Source organism: Tyto alba, unplaced genomic scaffold (assembly GCF_018691265.1).
Source record: "Tyto alba isolate M040663 unplaced genomic scaffold, T.alba_DEE_v4.0 Super-Scaffold_1, whole genome shotgun sequence".
NCBI classification, from domain to species: domain Eukaryota; kingdom Metazoa; phylum Chordata; class Aves; order Strigiformes; family Tytonidae; genus Tyto; species Tyto alba.
In genome coordinates, this window is record NW_024881261.1 from 14,373,791 (window position 1) to 14,400,806 (window position 27,016).

The 27,016-nt window shown below is 44.4% G+C and overlaps 1 protein-coding gene across 4 annotated transcripts in view; it reads left to right on the top strand.

Moving 5' to 3' along the window:
• SH3PXD2A (SH3 and PX domains 2A) overlaps positions 1-27,016 on the top strand; it is a 269,813-nt gene that overhangs the window by 151,284 nt on the left and 91,513 nt on the right. For all 4 annotated transcript variants that reach the window (XM_042804727.1, XM_042804803.1, XM_042804760.1 and 1 more), the window contains one exon: positions 20,216-20,244. In XM_042804727.1, the coding sequence (XP_042660661.1) occupies positions 20,216-20,244 (29 nt within the window). The remainder of the gene's footprint in view (positions 1-20,215; positions 20,245-27,016) is intronic.

Consider the following 27,016-nt stretch of genomic DNA (forward strand, 5'->3'; position numbering starts at 1 on the left):
TGCCAATTTTAACCATTTTGATTTATGCTTTTTAAGGTTACTGAGCTCTTGCTGAAAGAGTTGAAGGCCATCTCCACTGGCACTGCTATTGAATGAACCACATCAGGAGCAAGACTGGCCTCCAGATCACAGAGTAGCTGGGAGCTTGTATCTTTTATATGTGAGGTTTCTCTGCCTGTCTCATTGGTCTCCTGCACTTCCCTAGCTCAAACAAGTGCTTCCAATTACAGAAAAGCATATGTGACATACATCAGTCGCAGTCAGGTTTTGTGCACTGTAGTTTTAAATGGGGGGGAGTTCAAGTGTTGCATGTGTACCTGCTCCTTTACCTGCTGCTGCAACCTAGGGTAGAGAAGAAATGTGTCATGTAGGTACATAACTCTCCTTGTTTCTCTAATGAAACTTTGCTTTTGGCATTGGTTTTCCCTTTTTATATATATATATTTTTTTTTTATTATTATTTGCTCCTGAAAGAGGAAATTAATTAGGCCAGTTGGAACTATACGAGGGCTGTTTTTACATAGGGAAAACCAGAGCAGGTGAGCAGTTCTTGGAATTGCTTGGACAGTAGACAAGAGCATGGAGTAAGAGACCAACAAGAGGGTAGTTAGTTTAGTTAGAAAGTCTGGAAGAGTGTAGGAGTCTGGAAAGTAGATCATCTTTCTGAAAGGCACACAAAAAAGAAAAATAATGGCTCCAGATTAATCCCTTGTGTAATTCTTTTGAAGTTGGTGGCTTACACCAGGATGATTTAACCCCATTAATTTTAATGGGTCACTGCAGTGTCCCAAGAGTTGCTTTTTGATGTTCTCTTTTCTGAGGCAGAGATAAAGCAGAGCCTTGGTGTCTGGGCTTGAACCCAAACTTGGTGTCCCCATAGGGCTGGCTTGGGCCTGTCCGTGGTGAGGCTGACTCCATTTGGAGAGGGAAGAGGATACAGGAGATGATGATGTGTCTGAGCCCCTCTCCTGTGATGACTGGGTGCTGCCAGGACTTCGTCGTGAGCCATAACCTGCCTGCAAAGTGATACCTGGTCTGAAAACCAAAGATGGCAAGGCTAAGTGCACTCACTGGAATTAACACTGAACCTCACCCTGCTGTGGGTCTGCTGATCCAAACAGATTAACACACAAAAAGAGAAGGAGGTGTGGAGCAGTGTGTCAAAGAAAGGACCCTGAAATTGGGCAGAAATCAGCACCAGATGAGCTCCAGTGGGCAGAGAGTGAAGGTCAGTGCCCTCAACACACGACAGGGACTCAGGGGCTGTAACCAGGGACAGGGATGAAGCACATCTACCACCTATTGATCAAAGCAAGCCGGTCATAGCAGGAGTCAGCCACGCATAGTTAAAAAGCCCATGTATCACAGCAGGGTAAATTTCATCTACTGGCAGGAAGTGGGATGCATGTTTGTCACCAGTTGTCAAACAGCTGAAAATGTGGTGGCAGACACAGCTATAGCACTCGGGCAGAAATAGCGATCATGCCCCAACCTTGTCAGGGCGCAGCGTGTTGGCCCCTGCTCCTTGGAGACCTCAGAGACCGCCTTGTGCTTCATCTCTCCATTTTCTGCATGTCCCTCCTCATGTGCCTTGCTCCAAGGGTCATTTGTAGGAAAATAGGATTACTGTCCTATTTCAAGGCTTGCACAGCTTCCACCTGACTCCCTGTCCTTCATTTTTCAATCACTTGCAAGCTGTGCTGAAGTATTGACCAGACAACAGGAAATGATCCACAAGGAGCAGATGGACCCTAACGAAATGAAGCATTAAACCTTCATGCAAATGTTCTTAAGTAATATGGAGGAGGAGGAAGGGGAAGCCCCATTTGGTGAAGGTTGGGTGTAAAGTCAGCCCTAAGAAGCCTGCTTTTGTCAAGGCATCAGCTGCTCTTTAGCATCTTGCGGAAGGAAGGGAAGACAAACATCGCTGTGTCTCTGGGTGTTTATCTCTTGACAGACTAGACGTGACTGCCAGTGGATCCAGGAGGAGGGTGCAGACATGGGTTCCAGTAGGGAAAGGCGTACCATGTGTTGCAATAAAAGTTGATCAGTAAACTCGGTGGCTTAATTTCTTCTGATACCTACATTTAATCTCATTGGTCTGTAGTCTTCTCCCAATCTCCTATTGTAAGGCAAACTCTGTTAAGTCACTTCATAGCTAAAGCAGATTAGAAAATCCATCTAGATTGGCAAACTGATCTGTAAAATACTTTATAAAGAGAGATGCATCTGGCCTTGAATTATATCTTCTGCAAAAACGGAAGGGAGGGGAAGCCAGCTCTAGTCCCAAACTTGGTTCACAACAACTTCATGCAACACTACAGGTCTGGGGGAGAGTGGCTGGAAAGCCTTCTGGCAGAAAAGGGCCTGGAAGTGTTGGTCGACAGCTGGCTCAATATGAGCCAACAGTGTGCCCAGGTGGCCAAGAAGGCCAACAGCACCTTGGCTTGTATCTGAGATAGTGTGTCCAGCAGGATGAGGGAAGTGATTGTCCCCCTGTACAGGGCACTGGTGAGGCTGCACCTCAAAAACTGTGTTCAGTTCTGGTCCTCTCACTACAAGAAAAACATTGAGGTGCTGGAGTACATCCAAAGAGGGCAATGAAGCTGGTGAAAGGTCTAGAGAACAAGTCTTATGCGGAGTGGCTGAGGGAACTGGGGTTGTTTAGCAAGGAGAAAAGAGGCTCAGAGAAGACTTTATTGCTCTCTACAGCTACCTGAAAGGAGTTTGTAGCGAGGTGGGTGTCTGTCTCTTTTCACAAGTAACAAGCAAATGGCCTCAGGTTGTGTCAGAGGAAGTTTAGACTGGATATTCGGAAAAAGTTCTCCAATTAAAGGGTTATCAAGCATTCAAAAAGGATGCCCAAGGAAGTGGTTGAATCACCATCCCTGGAGGTATTTAAAAGATGTGTGGATGTGGTGCTTCGGGGCAAGATTTAGTGGTGGCCTTGGCCACCTGTTAGGTGAACAGTTGGACTTGATCTTAAACATCCTTTCCAGCCTAAATAATTCTGTGATTCCATGATTCTGTAATTCTGTGAATATCAAAGGTTGTTCTTGAAAGTATGTGTTCTGGTACCCAACACATCACAGTGTAATATTTACATGTGAATGCATCCTGTATGTATGTCTCTTTTGGAGGGAGAAGTGTCAGATATAAAGGGTGAAACTCACTTTGCCTAAGTCCAAGATTTGTTTGCAATTCACCCCAAGGGCTGGAATGAGTGCTGCTGCCACTCTGCAGCACTCAGGAAGGAATTTCAACCATTCGTGTACAAAGACAGGTGGAAGAGTCCCAGCAAAACCTAGTTTCTCTGTCAGGTTAAGTAACAGCAGCATTTCCCTTCACATCACACAGGGCTGCCTGCACGGTCCTTCTGCAGCCTCTTCAGCGGTAGCACAGGCTGGCAGCGTGAGGGAGTCCAAGTGCCGCAGGATTCTCTAGGAAATTAAGCCTCTTCCATAGCAAATGAAGTGACTGAAAACTGCAGGTGCTGCTGAAATCCTGCCTGCGTGTCCTGATCCGTGAGCTGCATCACCAGCACAAGTCTGTGCTGCAGTGTGTTAGTACAATTTGCTACAACAGCTCTAGGCTCCTGCAATCACATCCTCAGAGCATCCCGTCTATGGACAATCCAGTGTTTTTCCCCAGATTATGTAGCTTAAAATTTTAAGTAATGGGGAATTCTGAAAAAAAATAAAACTTTATTGAACAAAGGAGATACTAAATATGCTGAGAAAAGTATTTGTTACTGCTCGCATGCTCTGCTCAACGTTAAATGTGAACAGACTGCAGCAGGTGTGAAGGGATGTGATACAGGCTTGGAAACACTGGAGCGAGCTGAGGGAAGGCCTGTGAGAAGAAGAGAAGAATGCAACATGATGATGAAATGCAAATACTTCTGCAACTCTGTTTAAGTGCAGGATCGGGGCCCATCCAGCTGTCCGTTGGCTGCTTTCAGCCAAAAGACAACAGAAGGCAATGGATGATCTCACCCTGCTCCTCTTAAATCGACAAATCTCCTCCACAGTTGCTTAAATACCAGTTTTTCTAAGGTTATTCTTCACCAGCTGTTTGGCAAAGCCTGATGTGGGCTGAACATTTTCTTCTCTCCTCTTGCTGCTTCCTCATAAAGCAGGAAACCACTCGGGTGGTTCCGATGGCCGCAGATGGGAGGTAGGACAGCCCGGACGTATTTCAGAGGTTTGAAAGTGTGTCAGCAGAAAAACCCTCAGTGTGAGGCCAGCTTTTGGGAGGACAGTGCTGACGTACAGCTTGCGGGGATCAAAGCCCAGGAGAAGCTCAAACAGGGCTATCTTTGAAACACGGGATCCTGCAGGTATAATATGCTGGTTTTATCTGACCTGTGAACATCTCTGACAAGGCATCAGGTCATTAGTCTTGTGCTTGTTATTGTAACATTTTCTGGAATGAAACACTGGCATTTTTAAATCACAGCTATCAAAGCGTATCATAAATTGTAAGCAGTTGCTTTTGCTTTCTTTGAATATATCCCCATGCCAAATCATTTGGTGTTCATATCTTCTAAATTGGGCATGACAGTACCAGTGAAAAGCTGTGACTGATTATAAAATAATTACTTTTTTAAAAAACAGAGCTGCAAAAAAAAATTATATTTCCTACTAAAATTAATAGAAAGTGACCCCTACCTCTTAAAACAGTTCTGCTTCCAGCCTCTGATAATGACTGTGTGTTTGACTCCTGAAGTGCTAAAAAGTCTGCTTTTTGTAAAGTGAAATTTAAAAGACTGTTGCTCGAAGGTATATATATATGTACATTGCGCAGTTACTTCCACCCACAACCTGATTTTCCTGCTTCTGAGAGCTGTGACACATTTTTAAGAGGAGCAGTGTATTTTTAAACTCATGCTATGGCATGAGATGAAGGTCGGCCCAACTGAGTCTGAGTCTTTGAGGGACTGAGAAATTAAAGCCCCACCTCCACTCCTCCTTTGCGACTTTGGGCTGAGCTCTTTGCTCAGCTTTCTTCTTGTGAAATGCTATGGCATCTTGTCCGTGCTTCTGAGGAGAGAGATTCACCCAAGTTTCTGTATGCTGACCTGTGAAGATAACGTGGCCATGTTAGCAACTGGATGCTCTGAGGTCTTTCGGTTCCCAGCCTGAACTGCAGTTTTCCTCCTGAGATGTTCCTGACTTTAAGCACTGAGCAAAACTGCACCTGGAGCCACATTTGCGGCTCCCTTGTCATCGTGGCTGTTATTTTTCAAGTCCTCTTTGGAAGACGGTCTTTCTTTGGAGCTGGCGGTGAGCCATGGCCCCAGGGCGTGCACGTGGTGTGGCCCATCTCTGTGCATGTCCTTGTGCCGGTGCACTGGGAGGCCGGCTGCTTTCACAGCTTCCTTGCCTGCCCTTGGAAGACCCTCTGAGGCAGGCAAAGGAGGGATCAGGGACAGGGTATAATGTTTGCATTTTGGGCTGTTTCTCTACTGGTTAGAGCAGTTCTAGTATCTGTTGGGCATGAGGTGGCCTGCAGACTCTGGGGGAGTGGGGGCAGTGAGGTGGCCAAAAATCTCTGACCTTTCTCACCACCATCCCAGATTTGTTTTGGTACACACAGGGCTCTAAGATTTTCACAATGTTGTTTAAAAAATGGTTCTTCTTGCATAAAACCGGAGCACTTTTCCCTTTTCTATGTCTTTACTGAGAAAAGAGTCTTGGTATCATTACCACAGTAAATAAATGAAGCAACTTATTCCTACTACAAAACCTTCCATTCTTCAGTGTAAAACAGAGCTGCATAAATAACCAGCACAGGGGATGTGCCCTGCCTCTAATGTGCATGGAGTTCACTCTTCTGCACCCTTGGTTTCTTCTGGACAGTGATTTAGAAGGAAAAGCTTTTATCTAATCATGAGGTATGCCTCTGCATAGCTCCCCAGGCACTGCTAATGGATGGGATGCACAGCACAGCTTGAAGGTTTTTTATTCTAGTTGGGTAAGACAGAGAGCTGAGCTTCTGGTATTGTATGCACTGTCACTAGGTAGGTCAGAGTTGGGTTTTGTGCAGGGCCTAGGATGTTCGTGTAGTGATCCAAGTGATTTTGCATTATGGTGAGATGTGTTATAAGGAGGGGAGGGAGGCAATCAGACATGGAGGGGAAAACACGTCGAGGCCAGAAGTGGCAAGGTGAGAACAGGTGGATAGCTGGTGCCAGGGAGGCAGTGGAGGCAAAGCAGAAGGTTCCAGGAATTAGCTTCCGTTCCAGAGGATGACTGGGGAAGAAATCTTTAATAAGTCAGTTATTGGCAACAGGACACTCTGTTTCGTGCTCTGATTCATAATCTCTACTGCTGCATCTTGTGGCTGGTATGCCCAGATCCCAGTTTTGAATCTTGCAGCATTTTACAGCAATGAGAGATTATTCAAAACAGCACTGAATTCAGAGCAGTACTGGCAGCTAAGAACAATGCAGACCTTTGCATTTCACATTTATATTTGTTATGCAGCATGATTGCAGTATAATATGATATCCAGTGCATCTGCTTGGCTGGTTCAGGATACACAAACCTCCCAAGGACCTCAGGGATGCTCTTGTCATCCCGTGGTAGATGCAGCTTTGTGGGAGAAGCTCACTGCCAGGCACAGCACGGCATACCCCTGGTAGGAAAGGTAATGTTCCTGCTGAGAGTGTGGTTTCTTATTGTCCAGCTTCTGGCACTTCAGGTAACTAAGAGAGGAAATAGTGCACAAAAGCCAACTGCAAGGCATGACATTTGCAAAACCTCGCTGATATTCTGAGCTTGTGAATTACTGGGTGAGTGAGATCAACAGCCTAAATGGAGGGGGTGTAATTTCTGACAATTGATGACATTTTCCCTTCGCCCACATGTGATATCTATATATCAGATAATGTGAACAGTTACAGCAGTAATTAGCTGCCAATGGCCATTTAGCTTTGAAAACATAGAGATCCTTCATGTTGCAGGCCAGAAATACCCCCTGAATCAGTGTTCCTTTTGAAGGAACAAGTAATTTCTCTTTTAGCTGAAATAAAAGGTCGTCTTCTATAATCAGCTGAATGGATGGAAATAATTAAATTCACTCATTATGCCTCTTCACTTTTATGAACCTAGAACATGGAAAAAGGTATTGGAAATACCACACACACACCCGCTATGGAGATGGATGAGGTGAATTAAAAGTTAATGTCTGGATTGAGAATTGGACAGAAGTTACATAAAAGGAACGAGGAGAAATTTACTGCTTCCTGCATGAGCAGGTCTGAAAAACATCCAAATTGGTATCTGAACTGGACTGCAAAATTTTTGGTGTGTTCAGACATTGCACTGTTTCATGGTGTGTGATGGCACTTCTGTGCCTTGATGCTTATGATCCTCATATATTTTAAGTGCATATGAAAACGTTATATTTTCTTAAATTTTTCAGAGTTATTTCATATTTAATGCTGGTCACCTTAGAAAGTCAGTTGACATCATTTGAGGTGTTTTGGGGCAAGTATACAGGCATATATTTGAGGTCAACATGATTTTTTTGATTTGCCTTTTTAATTGGGTAAGGCTCAAAGGAAGTATTGGTATGGTTCCGTACTTGTACTAGCAAAAACATCATCTGCCTCTGCAAAGTGAGTTTTAAGTTCAGTATTATAATTTTCAAGTGTGTGATCAAATACCAACCAAGCAAAATTTACTAGAAGTTTTGATAATTTTGAGCATGGGTCTATAAAGCTTAGGGTTTATCTGTCAATTTCTAGTCTCAGGAATCTTACCCTGGTCCAAGCTGAAATAGTTGTGCTATTTTCTTTGGTTCCTTCCCTAAATGAACTGAGCACTGAGACTTAAACAGTCTCTTCCACCATCTTGAGGTATAGGTCTTTTTATTATTATTACTGTTAATATTTCATACCCAAGGTACAAAAAATAGCATCACCATTCACTCATGGGGTGTTCAATAAATCCTTGTTCAGTGGGTCTGATACTTCCAAGGGTGGAGTGCTCAAGAAACTTTGTGATGCTTCTTTGCAAAAGCCACGTAATTTAGGTCTTTAATCTTGTGAGGAGCAGAGAATGGGACTTGTTATCAGAGTTGGGTATTCAAAAGGGGTGATGGCCATTACCTTGAAAAGTAACCCTAGCGTTTAAAAGGTTTTCTCTTTGGGAAGTTGGCTCTATTTTTTCTGGCTTAATTGGTGCCTGTCAATGATAATTTAAAATCATTTTACGAATCCCAATGGTTATATTGGGTAAGACAAGTACAAGACTTCTTTTTTCTTTTATGTTTTAGTGTTAGAATCACAGAGGATGTTTTAAGACTGTCTGATGCTGGTAGGTAATCAGGGAAGACGAGCCTGCTTTTAGTAGTTGCCAATCCAGCAAAATTTACTAGATGCATTTACTAGATATGTTTTGGAGTTTTACAGTTTCTGAAAAAGCTCAGTTCAAATGACAGTGATTAGAAGAATTTCCTAGAGTTCATGAACTCACAGTAGATATTACATGCCATGATTTATGTCTCTGACTAGTAAATTAAAGAACCCAGTGAATTGAAAGATCTTTCCATGTGCTGCTTTGTAGAAACAGGCAGAAAACAATTCCAAGGTATATAAAATTGGTGTCTTATAGAGAACTACATTACTTTTTAGTGTGCTGGAAAGACATTTGATGTTGCAAGACAGTTAACTGAGGACATGCTGCTGAGGCAGATTTGGGAAGCAGCCATGTTTTAATCTCACTGTTCTAACTGAAGGAAATTTGATGAGGAAAGGAAAGACTACAGTCACCAGATGAAGAAGTTGGAGTTCATACTGTGGGCTTGATCTTGTCTTCCCACATGCATCATAAGTGTAGCCTCTCCTGGAAAAAAATATTTACCATTCTTAGGGCCATATGTACAACAGATGATTTAAAAAAGTCAGGAGAGAGATCCACCACTAAAAGGGGATGTAAAACTAGCTAGGGCAATAGGGTGTTTAGCAGTGCAAAGTAAGTACAGATGCAATAGCCATCTGCTGTCTATGCACACTGCAGTCGTAATCTTTCAGGTCCTACCGCCCTTGGACACGTAGCAGGAGCAGCAAGACAGAGAGGTCCAAGCAGCATGTTGCTAAAAAGCCAGATGTGTATGCAGAAGTGCTAGATACCATAAGAACACCACCACAAAGGAATGCAAAACTGTATAATACCAAGCATCTGGCACGCTCTCCTTTATACTGGGAGCTCTGAGATCTAGCAGGACTCGGGCCATGTCTGGAAATGCCTGTAACTCATTTCTTACTTTGCTAATTTAGAGCCTTTAAAATGTCAAAAATGCCAGTGGCAGCCTAGGAATTCCCTGTGCGAGCCTCCAGCGTGTGGGCTGGTGCCAGCGCTTGCACTGTGCACAGGCGTGGGCTGCAGGGAATCCCAGGGAGCGACGTTGAGACCCGGTGCCCACTGTGGGGTGGTTTTGAGGCTGATACGGGACAAGGGAGAGTGTCTGGGAGAGGCTGTGAGTGGGTATCCTCATGGCTTGGACAGTCAAAAGGAGAAGGGTAAACAGGAGGCTCTTCTGCTTTGCCTTCCTGGTGGGCTCCCTTCAGGGTTCTGCTCCTGTGGGGTTCCCCATGGCTAGGTGTCACCGGCCCCTGCAGATTTGTCATGGGGAACCATGCTCACAGGTGGGATGTGGCTGATGAAGGTGCGTGGGTTGAGGGGGATTGCTTGTGCCGAAAGCTTTCCCGCAAGCAGGAGGGGAGAGCAGGAGGAAGGCAGCCCGCACCACTATCTGAGTCACCGCTCCTTTCTCGGGTCCCTCTGCCCCAAGATGAGGAATGAGAAGAAATGGGGGAAAAGATAGCTGGATGTTTCTGTTGTGTGTCTATTACTTGTTTGTCAAAGGGGAGGTAAAGGGGTGATCTAATACCAACCTACAGGTTTTTGAAGGTGAGTTACAAGGATGTTGGAATCAAACTCTTGCCGGTAGTGACAAACGATACAATCAGAAGCAATGGCCACAAACTGATGTGGGAGATTCAAACTGGACAATAAAAGAAACTTCACAGAAAATAGTTCCTTATTTCCTTAGTAATTACCATCATTATTCTCTCTGGTATATGGAAAGGTGGGAGAAGAGTCGTAGTGTTTGAGATCCTTTCATCAGTTTTGGGATGCTTCTTTGCTCAGCAGCACCATAAGCAAAGAAGCAGCAGTGTCTGTAGTGCTTACCACCACTGGCGAGACACCTCCTGGCCATAGGCACTTCTCAGTGGCTTTTGTCCTTCTATTGGCATCTGTCATCTGGTGTGAAGAGACCTGCTCTAACCTATGCTGGGCCTGGTTGGATGCCACTGGCAGGTCAGGTCAGGCCATCAAAACTTTTGGGTTGCTGTTGCACCCCTGGCTTACTGCGTGAGCTTGCTTAGTCACCATTTCTACATCCATCATCTCTAAACTTGTGATGAGGTGACTCACTTCTATTGAATGCATACTTGCTTTTATTAGATAGTCATCAACATGTTTCATATGCTCTCTATTAAAGAATTGCATGTTTCTTTCCTTGAATATCTTCTGGAAACAGATAAGGTAAACAGCTTAGGCAGGGGAATCTCAGTACCCTTTACCCCGAAAATTATCCTATAGGTTGTCTCTTGTCAAGTACTGAATGTGGCATATGGGAGAACTGGGATTGATGAAGTATTTAGTCAAATTGCTAGTTTCCGCTGCATTGAAGTCAGAGACACTGAAGGCACTGCAGCATTTATAACTGATTTCCTGAACAGTGTAGCAAATTGAGATGAGAGCCCTTTTCTTGTAACTCACATGTGCAACAGAAATCACTTAGCTAACATAAATCAGGGCTAAATTGCTTTGAAAGGCTCACAAAACATTTCTGAAAGAGACAGGATGGGGAAACTGTTTTGCCACAGCAGAGTATGTCCCCATGATGAGTCCTATTAAAGCTTGATCAAAGAGTCTTACTGGCTTTTCATTAGAGCCTAGTTATGTATAGTTGAAATTCAGCAGTGATTTCAACAGAATAGGCACAGAAATATGCACAGGAGGTAAATTTAAGCAGGAATCTAGACCATCAAAGTATGTGATTGAGGACAATTTCATGTGCTGAGTAATGCAGTGTGATTTGGATGTAATTTATCCTAATCCAGTCTGATCTTTTACAGGAGAATATATTATAAGGCCACAATTAGGTGAGACCAGGGCCCCATCTGGCCTCCTGTCTCCAACAGTGGCTTACAGCCAATACAAGAAACAAAGCAAATACAGAGTGAGCTTCCCTCGTGTATCCTCTCTGCTTCTGGCATTCAGCAGTTATGGGACTTTTTGGGTCAAAGCATCCAGTGCGTGGAGTACAATAGCCACCATTTATTCTTAATTCATGAATTTATCTCATTGCTTTTTGAACCCTTGCCTAGTTTTGATGATTACAACGTCTAACACCAGTGAGTACCAGGATTCAGCTGCGTTGCATGCAGAAGCTCTTCTCTTAGTTTGATTTAAACTGCTGTGCTCCAACTGTTCTTCATGGCGCAGTAATTCAGTGGCAAAAGTCTTTCTGGAAAAGCCGTGTCGGGACCTGGGGTTGAGGCTTGGAAATCTGTAACGTGCAAGTTTTCTCTTCTTCCTTCCCCCTCTTCTATTCCAAGGACTCTCTGGGATGAGAGTTTTGGGGGTGGCACTGCTGGTCTCCATGCACGCTCAGGCGGAGGTGGTGGTATCCTGCCTCCCATGAGCAGGCACAACATGGCAGGCAGCGGGCAATGTCTCCTTTGGGGGACGTTATCCGCAGGAGGACAGTGCCACTATGGGATGGAGGAGACAGTGGCTGTGCACCATACATATATCTCCAGGCAAAGTTAGTTTGGAACAGCAGAAGGAAGCTGTGCCTGAAGGGGGACAGCAAAGGGACTATGACTTTTCTTGTAATCCCCATTTGGGCTGCAATTTAGAAACCCACATGGACCATACGGTTGCCAGTCAGAGGTTGGACCCAAATCTATGGAAACTAGAATTTGAGGAGCTCACCCTCAAATCAGGAAGGGCTCAAAAAAAATGAAGTAAAGGTTCAAAGCTTGTGCTGCCGTCTTAAGCTCTTAATCAGATTTGTATGATATATATCCAAGCTCATCAGCCCAACTAGTTTATAAGGTATATTTGAATTTACAATTCTGATATTAAGTACTTAATTTGTAACTATGATTAGATGCATCTTTTAGACATATAATGTATCTTTGTGTAGATGTGTGTAATAAAATCAGGGAGTAAAGAGCACAACTGGAAAAGCTGCACATGAGAATGATTAATTTTTATTACCTTGTTTTTATCACTCAGCATTTATGCTATAAAGGCTATAATAAAGTGACACATGCTTGGTCATTGTAAGACAGAGATAAATTTGGCCTCCCCACAAGGGACAAGCAAGGTCAGTTTAGAGGAGGTGAAGAGCACCTCCACCCAGAGTTCTTGTGAAGGTAAATACATTCTTCTGTCCTGTGGAGAAATTTGCCGTCTGAAGGAATAAACAGGGTAAACCGAAAACAGATGAGGATGTGACTCTTAGGCAAGATCTTGTTTTTATACTTCTTTCCAGGAAAAAACTTGCTATAAACATTCGTGTTGTCTTTTTCAAGGCTGCTGAAGCCTTGCAATAGAGGATCACATGGCATTAGTTTATTGCCCCAGTGTCCTGCAGCTTCCAGGTTGTACCGAGCTGTCTCTCCCTGGTGCCAGAGAGGCTGGGCTTTGCTGTCAGACCGACCTGCCCCGCATCTCACAGCTTGGTGAAAGTCTGAATGTGCGATTCCAAAGCCCTGTCTCCCTCCAGAAGAATAATTTCATCATGAAAAAATACAATTGTGAAAAAATTCAAGAGGCTAATTCCTCATTTCTTCAGCCCAAGCCAAATACTGAAGTTGCACTGTGGAGCCAAGCAATAAACTTCACTGCTGGGGAATCTTGGGACAGAAACCTGTGACATTCCCCAGTCATTTAGGGAAGGGGCGGGATGCCTTGAACCCACTTCTCATCCTTCTGCACCCTTTCTATGCAAAAAAAGAAATGGTGACATCCACCCTCAAACACTGTGGGTCTGCATGAAGCTGAGATGGTCCATGGGGGTGTTGTTTATCTTGGAGCCATCTGCATCCTCTGCACCTTGGACTTGGTGGCAGAGCTCAAGTTGTGCTGTGCAGGGCTCATCTCCAGGATCCTAAGTACAGAGCAGAGGACACTGGTTTTCCTAGTACTGGACTTCTCCTTCATGATACAAATCCACGTAATCAGGTGCAGGGAGCATTGCTGGAGAGGAGGCAGTGTTCATCTCCCCCCAACCTTGGCTTTTCTGTGCAAGCTAAGGTAAATGTTCTATGGAAGATCTTTTCTGCACTTCCACGTGAGTTTCCAGTGTTGTGCTTGGAGTTTCTCAGGGAGAACTTGGGTTGACTTTTACTTTGTTGGATTCAGGGGAGCTGTCAGAAGTAACCACTAAATCAGGACCTCCAGCTGGTTCCTGATGAGCCAAACTGGGCCACCAATGTTATATGATGCAGAGAAAATCACTGCTGCCTAACCAGAGGTACGTAGTATACAAAGTTGTGCTGTTTGCTCTATGCCAGCATTGCAACAGAAAGGTCCAGGAAGGCAAAATACTCTTGTGTTGTCCCTGTTCTCTTGAGGAGCAAGTTGCACAACAGTGGCTTACCCTTCTTAGCAGCAAGCAGAGACTGCTTGCAGTCAGCAAGAAATGCCTGAGTTTGAAATCAGGTTGCCAGATTTCCTTCTTGCCCCTCAAGTCCCTTTTGCTTGCGGCAAGGAATTATGGAGTCTCAGGACCGCCACAATGGGACCCTTTCTGACAGGGCTGGAAAGCTCGACCTCTGCTCAGAAAGGACAGATTCATGTTCAAGAGAGTTCCACAATGCAACGATTTATATCAGGAAATGAGCAGAATATTTTCTAAAAAAAAAAAAAAAAAAAAAAGAAGAAGGAAAAAAAGGAAAAAAGCCTTCATCTGTTTATTTGGCTTGGGGAAGAGATCAGCTGTGCTTTTATGATTTCAGAGGACGGAGCACTGTATACACTGTAGCTGTATGCATCCATGTGTTGGAGTTTGTGTTCCTGATGCATAACATATAGAGTTAATTTTGCTTAATTACATGTCATATGGGTCTCAGAGCTCAGTGGGAATGGAGATACCTTCATGCACATGGTTAAACTTTGAGTACCATGAATGCAAATTTTAACCCTGCACTCTTCATGTAGTGTCTGTGTTTGTATAGTATTGAGGTGTTCGGGTACTCCTGCAGCCATAGGCCTTGGTGACAGGCAGGCATCTAGTGACAGTTCTTGGTCACACTTGATTTTGTGCCTTGTCTCAAATAGAAAATGTCAGTCTGGCTGTTGAGGAAAATCAATTAGGAGAGTTTCAAGATGCAAATATATTCTCAAGGCTCGGGTTTCTGTATGCGTAAAGAGCGGTAGCAAAGTATTTTTGTATTGGTTTACTTTAAAAACACTGTCACAGAATCTGATAGCAGTACTAAGAAAAATAGTTTGTGAAAAAGTGGTCTTCGTTACTGACTGCAAACCATATGAGTGTTGGGAAGGAGAGAGTGGACTTTCTTGTTAAAACATCACTGTGCTTTTAATCTGCCTGGCAAATCATTGGTGATTAAATGATAATCCAAGTTGTTTGTTTGAAATGTCATACATCTCCACCACAGCCTGCCCACACCACTAGAGACTTCTAGGAGTTAAGGAGCATGGGAACATAAATGCCTGCAATGTATTTAAACATGAATTATCAAAAGCCAACAAATACAGAACAATTTTAATTTATGTATTAAAATACTCTAGAGGATACAGATTAACCTCCATTACTCAGGGTTTGTCACTGTCTCATCTCCTTTGGACAGCAAACACTGAGAAACAGACAGAAAAAATGATTTACTCTCCCTTTAGCTTCTGTCTCGTCTGATGAAATGTCTGCTGTGCACCTCCCCTGGCCATGCTCCTCTGTGGGTCTGACAGCTCCTTGTGCTTTGCAGGCACTGTTTTCTCTCACAGTTGAAACTCACGGTTGTCTGAAATCTTTGCTAAATGAGTTGAAGCCGAGCCTTGCTTTACTGACAGTCAGAGGCCCCGGGGCTAAAAAGTGATGTATCTGAGAAAGGAGGAATCCCACAGAGTGAGCTTGCTGGGTCTGCTGTCCCGTGGCAAAGGGGAGAAGCTTTTAAAAGAGCCTTTGCATCACGGGTACCGCAGGGGTGAGGTCTCCTGACTGAATACATCACCTCCAAGGGGGAGCTGTGCAGGGGCCAAGCTGCAGCCTTGCAGCCCCTCCAGTGATGCAGTGTTGCTCTGCAAATTCTCCTGGTTCCTGCAGGAGGCTTCTGCTGACTTGCCAGATCTCCACGGAAGATGCAGGAGAAACCCCCTGGGCCAAGTACAAATCAGACCAAATTAGAAGTACAGCTAAAGAGACAGGTGCAGTCCATTGCAGATGCACCTAGTCACCTCCAGTCTTCTCCACTTGTAACAGTTCTTAGGCTTTATTGAACAAATGTCAGGATACTCCTCATTTGTTAAACAGCTTTTCAATTGTGCCACTGCTTGTTTGTGTATATCTGTATGTATTTAGATAGATGAAAACACACATATGCACACATCAATGTTTATTGACCACTGAATACAGCAGCAAAGTCAGTCCCTTAAGAAAGGATACGCCATAAAACTTTTCCATAACATTATTAATATAACCTTCATAGTTAAATTAGATAGCAAGTGATATATAAAATCAATTACATAAGATATTTTTATCTTTCACAGATTTCCAGACTGACTGTGGATAGCTTAATGTGATAACAAGGCAATCAGCTCTATAGTGATGCTCATGCTCTTCCTTTCACATTCATCCCTAGATTTCAAATGAGTAATGTTATCCTGGTGTAATGCTGATGAGAAAGGACATCCATCCTCCCTCTCCTTTGTCATTAAAGAAAAGTGTGTCCAGCTTACGTGGTGTGCTTGGCACCAGTGATATTTTAATATTGTTAGCAGCAGGAAATACTTTCCTTGCCAGTAATGAGGTTCGGTGCCAGCTAAAGGTGGTGCCCCACAGGAAGACTTTAGACAAAATTGTTATATTCTCATACGAAAAAGGCTAGAAATATGCTGGTTTTGTGAAAGGCATTTGTTCTGTATGCAGTGATCCTGGCTAATGAAGAAGAGACCTGGCAGAGCTATTTTTAGTTCCACCCGCTGGTTTCGCTATATTTTGCTGGAAGGGAAATTAGGATGTTGGTCTCTGTTCTCATACAGAAATGGAAGAAGAATGGAAATATGTGTGTATATAAAGATTAAAAGAGCAAGAGCTGAAGAGAAAGTGAGCTTCCCTGTGTATGAGCAGATGTGACATTCATTGTACCTTTTCCTTTTTCTTCTGCAAGGCCAGGTTTCTTTTCTGATTTAAGGGCCAGCAGTGTGCCACATGCAGTATGTATTGCAAGAGAAGATCAGAGTTCTTACTTGGAAGTTGTTACAGTTAAGAGAAACCATTAAATATTTTCCCTTGTTGTTTTGGAGCCATAATCCAATACTTCAGCTTCACACTAATGCTCCTCTGAAAACAGTGAGGCTGAGAGGTATTCACCTTATAGATCGTCACTAGGGAGAGGGAAAAGACATCAGTGAATCACATGCAGAATAATAGGATGTAAAAAATAAACATGGAGTCAGGCAGGGCTCCTTGCTGCTGCTATTGCAAAGCAGCAGCACAGGCTTTCTTCATTAGCAGAAAAGAGTATGTATACAAAGAGCACTCTACACAGCCAGAGAGATTATTTGCTATAACTTCCTTGCTTTATATTTCAGCTGTGATTTTTTCCCCAATCCTTGTTGGAAGGAACAAGTTTTGGCTTTCAGAGTTTCGCTGGGGAGATGAGGATTATATTTCAAACTCCATTTTATTTGATACTGCTTTGTCCTGATTTTATGAGTGAAATGTGGGTGTACAAAAAAGTGAAAAGGCAGGGGTACATGGACTTCAGGAACTCCAAAATCAGAACCCAGTAAAACTTGACTTTAAAACTTACAGAAAAAATGAAGATGACAACTTTCTTAATATGTTGATTGCTGGCTTTTTTTTTTTTTTTGAGCGAGCCTCATGAGTTGGAGGCAGTGGTGATTCAAATAAATATTTTTTAATGACCATTTAATTTCTTCTGTAAGGGTGATCTTGTGCTTGAGATTAGAAGCTAAGACCAGAAGTTGTAGGTTCAATTGCCTTCAAGAGTGTGAATATACTCTGGATCCTCTGATGATGCTAGTTAGCATCCTGATCTCAAAGGGACACCACTGAGAGCTAGTTGCTGCTTCATCCTCTTGTAGCTGACCCTAAATTGCTCAGCTTTGCAGTGCACTTTGCAGGGACAGTATGGGGCCTTGGTATGGAAGAAACGCCACCCAGATTAGGAAATGAACAGAAAAAAAAAAAAAGTGAAAAAGTTCTTTATGGAATAATATCTATTGTCATCCCATGATCTGCACGTAGAAAGTTAAATCTCTACCTTCTTTAAATTGTATAGACGAGTCATACTTTAGAATTAAAAGGACAAGCCCCATTTAAAACTTTACTGCAGTAACACACAAGCCCTGAAACCAGCTAAAGATTGGGCTGAAAGATGTGGGAGAGCATTCAGGGTGGAGGTTTGCATTCGGAGCCTTTTGTGGCATTTGCCACTGTTGCACAGTGAGAGCACAGCCAAATCATCTTCTACTGGACTTTCCAAACTTGGGCACCAACTTTGGCCTGATCTGGTGGGCAAAGACATTCAGCAACATCTTTATCCATTTTTGGTTGCTTATTAACAGTATCAGTCCATCAATACCCCACTTCTAATCATGTAAATCGAGTGATTTTTTTTTAAAGTGGCAAAAAGCAGTTTGATTGTCTTTTGCAACTTCAATCCGACTGACTGAAGGCTCTTTCAGCTCCATCTAATGCCACTTGTCTTCACCCTTTTGTGTGTGCTCTGTTCACCTATGAGCTCTCTTAGGGTGCTTGTGGGGTGTCCCCGGCATGGCAGGCTGGCAGGAGATTGCCCTGAAAATGTGTGCTGAAGGCCTTCTGGCAAAGACTGGTTGTGTTTCTCTTCTAGGGATTGTGCAAAGCTACACTGTTCTCCCAGGGTCCTCGTGGGTGCTAATGTTTGCAAGAGTGGGTACAGCCTCTTTTATGCAACACAGAGGGAGGTGGGGACACAACGTGCTGCAGAGGGAAACCCAGCTCCAAGCTGTAGTACCGAGAAGGTCCAGGAGCTTCACTGCAGAAAGCCGGGTCAGGCAGAAGGCACTGAAGTCATCATCAAGCATGTGCACAATGGAGATGTTAGGTTAAAGGAAAGTACATGTGTGGACCTCAGCAGGGTTTCACCTTCTTGCCATTTAGCGCTGTCAGAAGAGGGGCAGTTCAGGGCAGGACCAAACCCAGACTTTCACATGCCAGGAGAGCTGTACTGACAGCAACCACAAAGCTCCAGGCTGGCGTGGGAGCGGAGCCGGGGCAGAGGATTACATTTGGGGGATTGTGCCTTCCCTGGCTTGTTCTGAAGGATCTCTGTTTTGGGCACCATATAGCAGGCATTATATTTGCATATGATATCACTTCTGTAGAAGAAGCAGCCTATTCATGATCAGTAGCATCTTCACATCAAATACAACTGCAGACATGGCTGAGAAAACAACCGTTTAATTGAAGTAGAAATGACACTGGAAAATTCGAAGAGGGTGCAAAAAACTCCCAAGTAGTTATTACTCACTGGAAGCAAATCCTAGACATGTCAGGCATGGGATGCATGCAAAGTGCTGGGAGAAACAGAATTTATGGGTAGACATACTTCTGCCCTCAAGACACATGTTGTTTCTTCAGATGATGCCCCAAACTCTCTTGAGATTAAATGAATAGTTTGAGATAATCCTTCTCCCATTCCTCTGGAGTACACAGCATGCTGCAAGGAACAAAACATCCCTCCTAACAGGTTGGTCCCCAAAAATTTAAAGGCTGGTGCCTGCCCCTCCAGTGGAATTCCTGCAAACACAGCTTGCCCCTACAGTGGGCTCATAGCATGATTTTCCCAACATTAACGATGCAGGGTACAGCTTGTGACCGTGCCACAGGTGCTGTTCCTGCACAGTGATGCTGTCCCTGCCCGATCTGTCATTGCCTGGGCTCCTGCTCGTGCAGACCATTTCAGAGCTGAGTGTGAGAAGCTCCGGAGAGCACCCCGAGGAAGCACAGCCATAGCAAAGTATTTCCGACCTTGGTTCTGCTTATCCCAGTCAGTTCTCGCAGCTCTCTTCTGTAATTTCTTCCCGCTTCTGTAGCAGCTGTCTGAGCTTTCAGCTGTTTTGCCACGAGCAAAGGTGCCAGCACCCTTTAAATCACTATAGAAAAGTAATGGTGCATTCACCGTCCTGGAATAAAGAAGAAAGGTCAAAGTGTGGGTTTTGTTTTTTTTTTTTTTGTTTTTTTAACTTGCATAAGACAAGTGGTTGTCAGAGGTTTGGAAGTTATTCACCAATTAATTCACTTCTGAAAGGAGAGGACTGCAAGCAATGCCAGATAAGCCTGGAGCAGCCGCACCCCTTGCAGCAACCAGTTAATACTCCCTTTCCTCTCCGGGGGAACGTCAGGGGTTAATTCAGTAGCCGTGCATTTAAGAGCTCAATTTAAAGGGGAAAAAAAAAAATGACACCCTTCTCCCCGGCCTTGCTGGTTGTGGATGGTTCGCTCTGTCTCGCTGATCACATGCTCGCCGGTGCCGGTGCCGGTGCCGGTGCCGCCCCCGGAGGAGCCCGGTGCCGCCGGAGCCCCCGGGGCTGCCGACCCCCCGGTGCTGGTGCCGCCCCCCGGTGCTGCCGACCCCCCGGTGCTGGTGCCGCCCCCCGGTGCTGCCGCCCCCCGGGGCTGGTGCCGCCCCCGGAGCCGCCGGTGCTGCCGCCCCCCCGGTGCCGCTGCCGGTGCCGGTGCCGCCGCGGAGCAGCCGGCGCTGCGCGGGGCCGCCCGGCCCCCGCCTGTCGATGCCCGGCAGCCCCGGCCTCCTCTTTAAAGGAGGGAGCGCGCAGGATGAGCCCTTGAGCGTATGGGTGGAAATTTGGGAGGCACCCATTCTCTCACTACCGTTTCCAGCTCTAACCATGTCTATTTGTTGTTGTCTTTTTTTCAGGGATTATGGGTCTTCGAAGAGAAAATCAGGTAAGACACCAGGCTTTCTATGTACTGCATGATGACAGAGAGGACCTTCCACCCCCTGCCTCCCTTTAAACCTTCCCATTATCTTGTGCCGCATGAAATTGTGTAGCAGTTTAACTTTTCATTGCTGAAGCCTGCTAGAGACAGGCATCAGTTTCTTTCCTTTGCTCTGGAGAGGAAAAGAAACCCAGCTTATGTAGTATGGCAGTTAAAATGACTGTTCTCTGACTGTATTTATACATCTCCTTCTGTAGTCTGAGAGGATAATTGTATTAAGTTTATTCTTTTTTTTTTTTTTTTTCCCTGAAGTCAGTCTTTACCTGAGCAAACAGTCAAAATGCAGCCTGAGTTGGGGCTCTTTTCCAGAGGAGAAGGGAATGTTTTTCTATTCTGATTTTTTTTTTTTTTTTTTTTTTTTTGCCTCTGCAAAAGGCTCTGGTGAGGCTTTTGATGCAAAATTAATGTTCTTGGTGCTTGTGTCTGGGTTTGGGCTGCCTCAAAGGCTCTAGCTCACTGTTTTGTTTTTAAGATCCTGGATTCAAATGTCTTATAAAACCCTGACTTGAAACTATATAAATCCAAATTTTCCCCTCCCCTTGTAGCTCTTAGTGATTTTTACAGATGTGTTTTCAACAGGGACATGTAATTATGGGCCTCTGGGTTTGGCTGCTCTGAGCTGGATGTGTCAGGGCTTTCTCTTTTTATTTAATTTTATTTTTTTTCCCTGAGCAGCATTGAGCACCTGCAACTCTCATTGACTCTGTTTGGAGACTTGGGTGCTCCAAATTGCATTTAGGGCATCCAAAGAGAGGCCTTTCAAACCAATAGCAACTCCTGGAGAACTCTGGCCTGTGTGTAGGGGAGGGGAGGATTTTTTTCTCTTTGCTTTTTAAGATGATGAAGCACTGCAATGGCTTAGTTAGTCTCTGGGAAGGAAGGGAAGATGAATGTAACATACTGGACTCCAATGAATGTCACTGCCTAGATTGATTTGTTGGTTAATTATGAGAGCTTTTAAGCTGCAGCCTTTAAGCTGCTAAGTGATGCACTAAAGCAAAGCTGTTGCTTGACCCTGATGTCCTGTGCATCAAATGACTGTTGCCTTTGCAGGTCAATCTTTCCGGTACCCTTTCCCTGAATTTCCCTGAGGTGGGTTGTGGTAATAAAGAGGCAAGTGTGGTACAAATTGCTGGACTGACATGATACACTAAGGCATGCTTCATCTTCCTGTTCTCCTACGAAGCCTCTGTCTGGCTTGCACTTTTAGGACCTTCTAAATGCAATATTGAAATGCTTGTTCTCAATGGCCTGTGAATTAAATTGGCAGCAGCACTTTCTGTAGAGGGACTGACCACAAAGGTCCAAGTGACTCGGTGGATGGCAGAGCTGTGTGTGGGAGCTTCTGGCTCAGTGCCACATCCTGAGCACTGAGGGATTTCAGGCCATGTAAAGACCTTTGAAAAACGTTGCTGGAGTCTCTGGGGCAACCTGATTTAGCAGTGACCTAGAACAGCATTAGGAAACGAGGAGAGCTTTGGGCTCAGTGTACCGGTTGACATGTGCAGGAGTTCCAATACCCTTGCAAGGTATCGCTTTGGGAGCGTGAGGAAACTGCTGCTCTTCCATTCCTGTGGCTCTGGGGGAGAAGTTGGAACTGACCTGCCATGACACTAGGGGAAGAGGGATTAAGTCGTCAGTGTAGCTGAGATGCTATTTGTGGGTGCTGCCTTGCCTCTTTGTTGGCCTCCTGCCCTGAGCATCCCGAGTGACATGGTCATCCACCCCTGCGAGGGATGGATGCTCACGTCTGGCTCTCACCCTTGGCTGTCCCACCTCCACGTGCTACTGGGTCTCCTTTGGGGACTGTTTCTTCTTCTCTGCCTCTTGGCTGCTCACGCAGCTAGGGCTTGGAAACAGGTTTAGGGACGCTCTTTCTCCACTTACCCTGTACGAAGAGGAATGTGAAGCAGCTCTGACCAAATTGACCTACATAAAGGGACTCTGTTCTTGGCCATCTTCTTGCCTGATTTTAGAGCAGCAGAGGAATGCTTCCTTCTGTTTAGGGCTGAATGTTGTGGGAGTGTTCACACAATGAGCGAAGGAATACGCCAAGGGAGTTGGTAGTTACAGACCCTAACAAAGACCATCATTATGACACTTGAACAAGTGATGGGGTAAATATGCACAGATTTCTGGAGTGTGCTGTGAGAGTCTTTTAAGGTAACAAATGGCTTTGAAATGTAGTTTCTTCCGTAGGTGTGGACACTACTCTGTCTTTAAACAAGAGACAAATAAGCACTTTTAAATGCAAGCACATCCAAACAAATCAGACCTGTGAATACATTTTCTGCCTTGACTGAAGATGTGCTATGAGGAGGCTTTTGGATGTGAGCATGGCTGTCTCGCACTGTCCAGCAGAAATCCCACAGCTGCTGTGTCTCAGGCATGTGCAGGCACAGCACAAGCGTGGCTGATTGCAGAAACATTTGGGGAATGCCTCTGACAGCCAACGTCACCTCTACCCTGGCCTCTGCCTTGCCAGAGTGTGTCTAGCTAGTCCCGTGCTCACCCTTAGAGCAGGGAGAAATTGGACAAGTTCAGAGTTTAATAGGAGTTACGGAAACACTTACTGCTGCAGCTGGTACTGGTTGTAAACATTTGAGACCTTCTGAACCAAATGCAATAGCATGGCATATCCTTACCTAAACAGAAGGGAGTCTTGCACTGTTCTGGGACATCTCGGCATGCCAGCCCTGAGACAGGCTTCCTCTTGTGCAAAGTGCTATATAAACATGCAGCACTTTACTTGGATATGATCGTAACTATAAATGCTTTAACTTGCAGTCAGCTCAGGGATCTGGAGCTTCACTGAAGCAACTGAGGCTCTGCATAGGCATGGGTGTTTGCTGTGGCCTGAACTGCCATGTGTGCCATTACCTTGGATTTGTGGGGCTTTACATGACATGCTGCAGAGCTGCTTCAGAAAGCAGCCTTCATATTTCCAGGCAATTGAATTATTGCTCTATGACCATCTGTCAGTGCTGAAGAGACCTTAGCACAACTGTAAGGAGTGGTTACTGTGGGCATATTCTGTACACTCGCAACAAATGGTCTCATCTAGTTCTCTCCAAAGACTCTCTGTAGCAAAAAGGGAAGGAATTACTTTTCAGACTCCAATTTGTTGATCGCATTAACCAAGTGAACAGCAACTCGCTTGTCACTCAAAATAGGCATTACTTCTATGCAAGCATCCGTTGCGTGGTTTTCTCTCCTCGAATCAAAATAAGGGCAGAATTGCTGTGAGTCTAGTAATGGATATTTGCATGGTACATTACAAACCACAAATTAGGTTAATCCACTCTGCAAACCCTACCAGCTACCATCTGTGCATGGTGAACTAATTAACCCTTGAGACATCTGCTAATCCTGATGTGGCTTGTAAAACCAGTTGGAATATGTTTCTCCCTGAAGATGTCCCCACACACACACACATCCCCCCATTGCTGGCTAGAGCAAGTTTCAGACTCCCGGAGCAAGAAAATCTTGCCCTCTTCCCTTGCTGAGAATACTTTTTGGTTGGTTTAATGCCAAAGTTGTTGTCAGATCCCCTGTCATGATGCTGAAGCAAGCATCTGAGGCCTGGTTTTGGTGGCAGTAGAGAGTTGGTGTTTTTCCACACTGAGTATTGGTGCTCCTCAGTTACTGAGAGGATACACCTTGCTAATGGTGGGGTCAGACCCAGCAGATGAGATGTTGCTTCACATTCACTTTCAAAACTAAGGCATGGATCTCTGCCACCTGCCTTGAAGGTAGCCAAGCCCTTGTGCTTGCTGTTTTCCATCCACACTAACAGGAGCACTGCTGGCCACCCCATTCTGAAATCATAACAGAAAAACCCCACTGCTTGCTCACTCCCACTGTTCTGACTGCCCTGATTGTTGCTCGGGGCACAACTGGCCTCAAGCTGCTGCTCAGTGGCTTTCCCTGGCACCTTGTTGCTATGCAGCAGGATGCTCCTTCAAGTGAGGAGGAATCCACTTTAAAAAAAGTAGTTTATGGTGCCATCAGTACTGCAGTGTATCACTTCTAGTTGATCAGATCCTGCCTGCATCAAGCTGGCAGTGCTCTGGCTGAGTCTGCCAGCTGAGGTCTATTTAAATAGCCCTTGTAATTGAGCACTTAGAATATTAACTTAACAATTTGGTCCAAGCCAGTGTTGCTCAGTGAGGATGCTGATGAGGCTTGGCTTCCTCAGCAGAGAGAACTATCCTTCAACTTGGTTCCCACGTCCAATTTTTGGATTAGCAGAATATGGCAGCACCTAGACAACAATCTCTGCTTCCTTTCCCTCCTGTAATCTAAATCTAGGATGGATGTATTTGCTGGCAAGTAAATAAAAACTTCAGAGTCCATTGGAAGCTACTTCTCAAACTTTTTATAGAAATATCTGTAATGCTGTCTTTTCCCTCAACGCGGAAATTAAATAGAATTGAGAGAGTTGCAACAATGACGGAAATAGGGTTTCCAAGTGAGAAACAAGCAGATGATTGTAACAACACTGAGGGCCCTCACGACTGATCACTTTGTGGGATTGCTGCCTTGGGCTTATGTGTGGAGCTGACAGCAAGAGTTGTTTCTTTAGCCTAATTCTTCATTACTAGGGAAACCCTCTTCCTCTCTTTCACATGCTGAGGGTGCATGCTCTGTCAGATTCAGGGAGATGCCTCAATTGCTGTTTCTTTGAGTTGTTGGGGATAGCTTTTCCTGCTTCCTTTGTAATTACAAAGGGAAATATCTTAACTTCTGGCTTTCCCTGTCTTTGCAGCTGAGCTATGCTCATCACTTCAGAGCTTAACCTTTCTGGTTCTGTCACACTGCATGTGTCATGCCTGCACTTACTGCTCCATGGCATGTTTTTTTTGGTTTGAGGGTGTGTTGTGTTTTTTTGTTTTTTTTTTTTTTTTTTATTTGTATAAATGAGCTTTATTTTCTTAACTTCGGTTTGAAATGGTTCCTTTGAGGCAATGTGGAGAAAATGAATGGTGTGTGCTAGTTGTTCTGTGCTTAATCATTCAACGGGGTCACAAATGTGTGGGCCATTAGCTGGACCAGAAAGGCTGTGTGTCTGGAGCTATCTCTGCCTGTTGCAGGACTGAGGTGCCAACCCTGGGAAAAAAGCTGTGTTGGTGCAACTGAGTGCGGAGCTCTCTGCCAGCTTCATAGCTCTGCAGGCATTTAGCTACAAGTGGGTACAAGGAGAAGAGGGAACATACAGCCTCCAGCCCTAGCAGATATTTTATATTTGTGGGAGATGGCTGCAGTGGAGGGAGAAGGAAGAATCTCTCCAAGAAGCATGGTGCTGCCTTTCCTTGGCCTTAAGGTTGTTGCAGTATTGATGGGATGTCATCTGGAGCAGTGGGTGCCCTTTTAATATTAGAAGAGCTATGAATGCAACTGCAAGCATGCTGTGGGCATGCCTTAACTTACTCAGTTGACTGCTTAGTCCATCTCAATTTTCCCTTCTCAGACAGAGGAAGCCTGAACCTCTTCAGTGGGTTCTCAAAGGGGCCAAATCTAAAAGGATGTTACTAAAGATGTTGAAAAATCCAATTAACTAACATGGTGATTCCCAGCATGAGGCAGCACATCTTCTGTTAGGGTGGTAAGTGCAGCAGATGTCTTGGGGCTACCCGTGTTGAGTGCGTGAGTAATGAAGTGGGCAGTTGGTTATTGCTTAATGAATCTGAACCCAGTTGATATCAGGAAAGCTAGAATGTGTTTTTTAACTCAAGTGTTATTTTCAGTCATTCTGCTCTGTTGGTGTTTGTCTCTGAAGTCTGTCTCTAGAGTATATTTCATCTGAAGTCTGTCTCAAATATGCTCCATCTGAAATGAAAGCTTCAGCTATTTTTAAGGTGGTGAATGGGGATCTAAGTTTGTCCAAGACCATGCCAAGGTCCTAGCAATATCTTAAAGCACATAGCTTGGGCTTGGTGTCTTAATCCTTGTAATAAATCTGTGGTATGACACGATCCCTGCAGACTGAGACATGTGCCCTTGTTTGTGTCCTGATGAATCACACGTGCATGCTGTGTTCTTTGCATTGCTTTTTACAATTGGTGCAGAAACAGCGATGGTGGACTGGCTCCTTGGTGCCATTTGGCCTGATGATGACAATGGCTGGATGAAGTAGTTTGCTAGCTGCTATTTTGTAACTTTACAAGCATGTACTGACAGGATTGCTCTTGATCAGAAATCAGAATCTGTTCCCCCATCATACGATTAACCTTCTTGGCTGTATGTACTAATTACTGCATGGAATTTAAAAACAGATTCTGGCAGAACATTTTGGTTCTCACATAGCTTGCTTTTTTTTTTTTTTTTTTTTTTTACATGAGGGTAAAGGATTTTGTAATAAAAGAAGGATAGAGTAGGCAGAAGCATAGCAACTAAGGACCAAACAAACCTTAGCATATAATTACTGGGAATGTACATCTCGGGCCTGGTTCTGGAAGGAGTTAGTAGTTAATGATGTCAATGTGCATCCTCAGTTCAGTCCTTGATGATGGAGCTTCCTCATTTCATGGTGGAGAATTATTCTTCCTCGACTAGTGAATTTGCTAAACTGTAACTTCTGCTCAGTTTATTGGCTTTTGCCTGATGCAGTAGTTCCCAAAACAGCTCATTTTCTTTCCTGATTTTTTTTAACAAGCTTGTAAGTATTTTTTCTTTTTTTTTAACAAGTTCTTCATATAAGTGAAGGAACATCTGCTCT